At 40.9% G+C, this 6,602-nt stretch overlaps 1 protein-coding gene across 1 annotated transcript; it reads right to left on the bottom strand.

Annotated features, from left to right (window-relative positions):
- Nucleotides 1-248: 248 nt before the first annotated feature.
- kcnj1b (potassium inwardly rectifying channel subfamily J member 1b) lies at nt 249-3,946 on the bottom strand. Its single transcript, XM_071337298.1, is given in 4 exon segments — nt 249-702; nt 704-1,335; nt 2,748-3,129; nt 3,930-3,946. Coding segments are annotated over 4 exon segments (1,167 nt in total). The 3' UTR covers nt 249-566.
- Nucleotides 3,947-6,602: the final 2,656 nt, after the last annotated feature.

The following is a 6,602-nucleotide window of genomic DNA, read 5'->3' as shown; positions in this document are numbered from 1 at the left end:
GTTAGCGCTAAACGGCTGCTAGAATCTTGACTAGAACCCCAAAATTGTATCATACTACTCCAGTGCTAGCCTCTCTACACTGGCTTCCTGTTAAAGCTAAGCTAACCTACAAAGCATTACATGGGCTTGCTCCTACCTATCTTTCCGATTTGGTCCTGCCGTACATACCTACACGTACGCTTCCTAGGTTCTGGCCTTTCTAGGGAGTTCTTCCTAGCCACTGTGCTTCTACACCTGCATTGCTTGCTGTGTGTGGTTTAGGCTGGGTTTCTGTACAGCACTTTGTGACATCAGCTGATGTAAGAAGGACTTTATAAATACATTTGATTTATTGTAATGAGCTGTTTTTACCAACACCTTAGCTCCTACCGTGGCTACCTGCTCATCGTCTATGACTCAGTATGAGCCCCTGACCACAAAATGTGCCTTCCGGACTGACAATCTATAGAGAGGACCTGACTACTTTCATAAACAAGAGTTTAACCCACATTTTTCTCCCTGACCCATGTCCCACATCCTGGGGGCTGCTGTCTGTCTGTGGTTTACACTGGAACATTTCCTCCAGCTCACATTTTTGTGACATCCATTGTGTCTTGAATGTCCATCACCTTGAATCCTGGGTTGTCAATACCCAGCTTCTTGTGGTGGTTGTTTTGGTTATTGTTGCTGTTGCATTGGCCTAAATTACTCTGAAAGTAGTGGACAGTGTGGGGTAGTCATCGGCACGGTTCTGGAGAAGTTGGAAAAGTCTGCGCGGTACTTGCCCATCTTGTTGCGGGAGATAATGGGCAGGAAGCTCTATCCCCACTGGACCTCCTGGGGGATGAAGGACGTCCGTACCTGGCAGGCGGAGCTGGTGGACTCGGCCGTCCCGTCCAGAAAGACCACCAGCTCAAAGTTCTGCCGCTGGAGGGTGTCTGCTGTCATGTCGTAGAATGGACTGGCCTTGTCAATGACATGGTACAATGTCAACAGGCAGACAAAAAACAGGTTGTCCTTGCCAGCGTCCACTGCAAAGTCGATGCCTACCTGGTCCAGAATTATAGTTTCGCTGTCCGGCGTGACAGTTGTCCTAAGCAGCTTGCCGTAGATTTGGCTCCCGATGAGTAAGGTCTTACGGAGGTTGGCCACTCGAATCACCAGGCACAGGCGGCCCTTGTTCAGGCAGATGACTGCTGTATCACTGAAAGTCACTGTCTTTGCCCTCTTCTTGGGAAGGGAGATCTTGGCCAGGATCACACCACACATGAAGCAGTTGATAAAGACCCCAATAAGGGATTGGATGACGATGATGGCCACGGTGCCAGGGCAGTGCCCGGTGAGTGCCCGTACACCTTAACTTCTTATGGCTGGGGGCAGTATTGAGTAGCTTGGATGAATAAGGTGCCCAGAGTAAACTGCCTGCTACTCAGGCCCAGAAGCTAAGATATGCATATTATTAGTAGATTTGGATAGAAAACACTATGAAGTTTCTAAAACTGTTTGAATTATGTCTGTGAGTATAACAGAACTCATATGGCTGGCAAAAACCTGAGAAGAAATCCAACCAGGAAGTGGGAAATCTGAGGTTTGTAGGTTTGCCTATCCAATATAGGCAAACCGGCACCTATCCAGATGTCAACAGTCTTTAGAACCTTGTTTCAGGCTTCTACTGTGAAGGATGAGGGAATGAGAGCTGTTTCAACCAGGTGTCTGGCAGAGTGCCATGAGCTTAATCAGGCGCGCCCCCGTGAAAGGTAGCTGCGTTCCTTTTCGTTTCTAAAGACAAAGGAATTCTCCGGTTGAAACATTATTGAAGATTTATGTTAAAAACATCCTAAATATTGATTCTATACATCGTTTGACATGTTTCTACGAACTGTAATGGAATTTTTTTACTTTTCGTCTGGCCTGCGCGTCATGAATTTGGATTTTTGAACTAAACGCGTGAACAAAAAGGAGGTATTTGGACATAAATTATGGACTTTATCGAACAAAACAAAAATGTATTGTCGAACTGGGATTCCTGGGAGTGCATTCTGATGAAGATCATCAAAGGTAAGTGAATATTTATAATGCTATTTCTGACTTCTGTTGACTCCACAACATGGCGGGAACCTGTATGGCTTGTTTTTGTGTCTGAGCGCCGTACTCAGATTATTGCATGGTGTGCTTTTTCAAAATCTGACACAGCGGTTGCATTAAGGAGAAGTTTATCTAAAGTTCCATGTGTAAAACTTGTATCTTTTATCAATGTTTATTATGAGTATTTCTGTAAATTGATGTGGCTCTCTGCAAAATCCCCGGATGTTTTGGAGGCAAAACATTACTGAACATAACACGCCAATGTAAACTAAGATTTGGGGATGTAAATATGAACTTTATCGAACAAAACATACATGTATTGTGTAAGATGAAGTCCTATGAGTGTCATCTGATGAAGATCATCAAAGGTTAGTGACTCATTTTATCTCTATTTCTGCTTTTTGTGACTCCTCTCTTTGGCTAGAAAAATGGCTGTTTTTCTGTGACTAGGTACTGACCTAACATAATCAGATGGTGTGCTTTCGTCGTAAAGCCTTTTTGAAATCGGACACTGTGGTGGGATTAAGAACAAGTTTATCTTTAAAATTGTGTAAAATACTTGTATGTTTGAGGAATTTTAATGATGAGATTTCTGTTGTTTGAATTTGGCGCCCTGCACTTTCACTGGCTGTTGTCAAGTCGATCCCGTTAACCGGATCTCAGCCGATCTCAGCCTTAAGAAGATAACCAATGGTGGTCTCGGTCTCTAAGGAGTACAGGAAAGCCGTGGTGAGATCATTAACATTGACTATACAGTGGGCATGGCTGGCTGTGAAGTTCTGTCCAATTAGATCCCCATTGCTCTTGGCGATCCAGTGCCATAGCAGGCTGAAGATGAACCAGCTGACTGTGAAGGAGGCAATGAAGAGGAGGAGGACGAAATAACAGTGGATCTCCACAATCGTCGTAAAGAAGTCCAACAGGAAAGCAAAGTGGTTGTGGTACTTGATGTTGCCAAACTCAATGTTGCAGCGGCCATCTTTGGTCACCAACCGGGTCCGGCGGATTCTGCTCTCTGTCAGGTAGTCATGGATGGGCCTCTGGACGAACTGAAACATCCTGGAGCTTTGGGGAAAAAACAATAACAATTGTGTAAGGCCAGGATAAACCGCAATGGAGGAACCACAAAGTGGTCAATTAGCTGGCAGACTAGTTTTATTTGGTTATACAAAATGAACATCAATAAAATGAATATAGAAAAAAGAATAAGAACTTAAGTGTTGTTTTTCTCAGATAATCTTTTGAAAAAACTCATCCCCCATTTATATTGTTCACTAACCTTGTTCATAAAACAGCTCGTCAGCAATAGATTTGAAATGTGTCTTTGATATTCCACAAATGTTTCTTCCCGTAACAGGACATATTTTATTTGCCTTAGATACAGGAGATAAAACACAACATTGTGTGTTCTATTATGTTTTCAGTGCCTTAGGAGATTAAATAGTTGATCAAAGTTACATTTGATATTTCACAGTTACCCACCCTACAAAGTGGCATGAGTACATTTGTGGTTGTCATTGTTCCCCTGTTATGTAATTGACTAAACAAATCCCTGGCAGCAGTTCCACTGAAGGGAAACCAGACAATAGTGATGCCCTTGCACTTTACGATCTCTGTCTTAAATAACTATGGCAACCTCTCCCCAAGTAACCGTTCAACATAAGTCACTCGTCCTCTAATAAAACTCAATGAGGCAACACTATTTCTGCCCTTAAAAAGACAACAGCCTTTTTTCACAATTTCCTATTCAGCAAACATACACACAAAACTTTGCACTAATAAAAATGTCAATAGCACTAAAGAAATAGATCACTTTCACACTGTTGGTCTGTCTATCTAAACAGTGGAAAATACACTTCACATACCTGCTAAGTGAAACCATGGGCCAAACTGCAGAGACAGGATCAATTCGGGAACTCCTTCTCTGAGCATGTTGCCATGAAGGCGTTGCAAAGGTTTTAATCTACAGTGAAATGTCCTAATCCCAGTCACATGCCATGGTGTACACAGCCCTCAAACAGACAGACAAGAGAGGCAGGTTGGAATGTTCCGACAGTGCATCACTATTTTAGCCTTAGAGACCCCTGTCAACTAGACCCCTGTCAACACCCCACCACACTACTCCGGAGTCCCTAGTACAGCCACTCACTCCATCCCTAGCCAGGGTGTCGTGGTTGGCTGTGGCTCTCCCTGACATGGTGGCCCATTGCACATGGTCTCCACCACCACCATATGTGAAGCCTCAATTCCAGAAATGGAATATTCTGGATTCAGTCGCCGCACAGTTTGCCAGAAAGCACACAATAACTATGACAGGCAGAAGGTGCACCTATTGAAGATGGGACAGCGTGACCACTGCAGCATCCATGCTCGTTTTATTTTCAACTGAAACCATTAGTCAATGAAATAGGGAGACAAAAATACAAAGACATGACTCATTGATGTCTTTTCTTCTCAATTGTTCTTTAAATACAGCAGATGCTTCTAGGAAGGTGCAGTATCATTGGTTTTAGGGACCCTATTCAATCCAACGCTTGTTTCCTATGATTGTAGCTGTACCATCAAGTGTATGGTACTGTCTTATATAATTTTGATGTCAATTTTTAGATCTGTGTTTAAATACATGTTCAAAACACTTTCATTTTCATAAAATTGGGGCACGTAACCTCAGTTCGCAGATTTACTCAACTATTTAGTCTGACCACACGCACCTGTTTCTTTGGTTTACAGAACTATTACTGAGAAATGCCCTAGATAATTTATTTCTTTGCTTTTACCAAATAGATATAAACATGATACTGCCCTGTAAAAGTCTGTATTTTGCAAACAGATTTGAGTGTACATTAAATATAATGTCTTACAATTACACCATGCTTGTATTGGCAATATCAGAGGTAGGCTTGTTATGTAAATCAAATGATACAAACCCCCCCAAAAAGTATTTTAAATCAAGGTTGTAAGGCAACAAAATAGGAAAAATGCCAAGTGGGTGACTACTTTCGCAAGTGTCACGTTCTGATCTTAGTTCCTTTTTTAAGTCTTTATTTTAGTTTGGTCAGGGTGTGAGTTGGGGTGGGCATTCTATGTTGTTGTTTCTATGTTTTGTTCTGTGGTTATATTTCTATGTGTTTGGCCTAGTATGGTTCTCATTCAGAGGCAGGTGTCGATCGTTGTCTCTTCATTGAGAATCATACTTAGGTAACCTGTTTTCCCACTATGGGTTGTGGGTAGTTGTTTTCCACTTTAGTGTTTGCACCATTCGGGACTGTTTCGGTTTTCATTTTGATTCTCTTGTTTTTTTTGTATTTTGTATTCATTCTCATTAAAAGTTATTATGGATACGTACCACGCTGCATTTTGGTCCTCCTCTCCTTCCACCAACGAAATCCGTTACAGCAACACGCATAACCACCAAACCAGACAGGCAAATTCAGTGCAGCTAAGACAAATCGCCTTAAATCTACAGTTTTATATAGAGCCAATGCTGAATGGAACTCTTTACCAATCCATATTTCTCAGGCAAAAAGTAACTACAACTTCAAGAAAAAAAGAAAAGAATGTGAAAGACCATATGATTGGACAGCAAATAGAAAGCATCAACTGAATGTTAAATGTGTTTCCTGTCAGGTATTTTAATTATCTGTATTGTCTACTTGTTAAATGTTTGTGAAGTCTTGATTGTGGTTGTTTATAATGTCTTGATAATTGGTGTTGGACCCCAGGAAGATTAGCTAGCGTTACAGGGTTAGCTAATGGGGATCCTAATAAAAGTTACACATTGAAATAGTGCACCAGGAATCATTTTCTTCTGTATAACACTTTAATTTAAACAAATGTCATTTCCATCCCTTCATACGCTAGAAACTTGCTACTTTGATGTTTGCTGAATGTCATGAACATACAAATGTCACTATATTATTAAAACCTGGGGGGGCGGGGAATGGAGAAACAAGATGTCTCAAGCTGAAACCATTAGAGTCAATGGGGTAGAGAGAAAAAAATACAAAAACATGACTTATCGATGTCTTTTCTTCTGTTCTTCAAATACAGCAGACACTTCTAGGAAGGTACAGTATCATTGGGTTTAGTGACCATATTCAATCCAACTCTTGTTTCCTATGATTGTAGCTGTACCACCCAGTGCAGGGTACTGTAGATTTTTAGATCAGTGTTCAAAATACTTTAATTTTCATAAAATTGGGGCATGTAACCTCGCGCATTCGCAGATTTACTCAACACTTTAGCCTGACCACATATTCCTTTTTGTTGGGGTTTACAGAAGCATTACTGAGAAATGCCCTAGATAATTTATTTATTTGCTTTTACCAAATAGATTTAAACATGATACTGCCCTGTAAAAGTCTGTATTTTGCAAACAGATTTGAGTGTACATTAAATAAAATGTCTTACAATTACACCATAGTTCATATTGAAATAGTTCACCAGGAATCTTTTTCTTCTGTATCACATTTTCATTTAAACAAATTTGATTACCTTCCCTTCATATGATAGAAACTTGATAATTTGATGTTTGCTGA

The sequence above is a fragment of the Salvelinus alpinus genome, chromosome 13 (assembly GCF_045679555.1).
Source record: "Salvelinus alpinus chromosome 13, SLU_Salpinus.1, whole genome shotgun sequence".
Classification (NCBI taxonomy): Eukaryota; Metazoa; Chordata; class Actinopteri; order Salmoniformes; family Salmonidae; genus Salvelinus; species Salvelinus alpinus.
The sequence above is the reverse complement of the archived record's forward strand: the minus strand, read 5'-3'. Positions and strand labels throughout refer to the sequence as shown.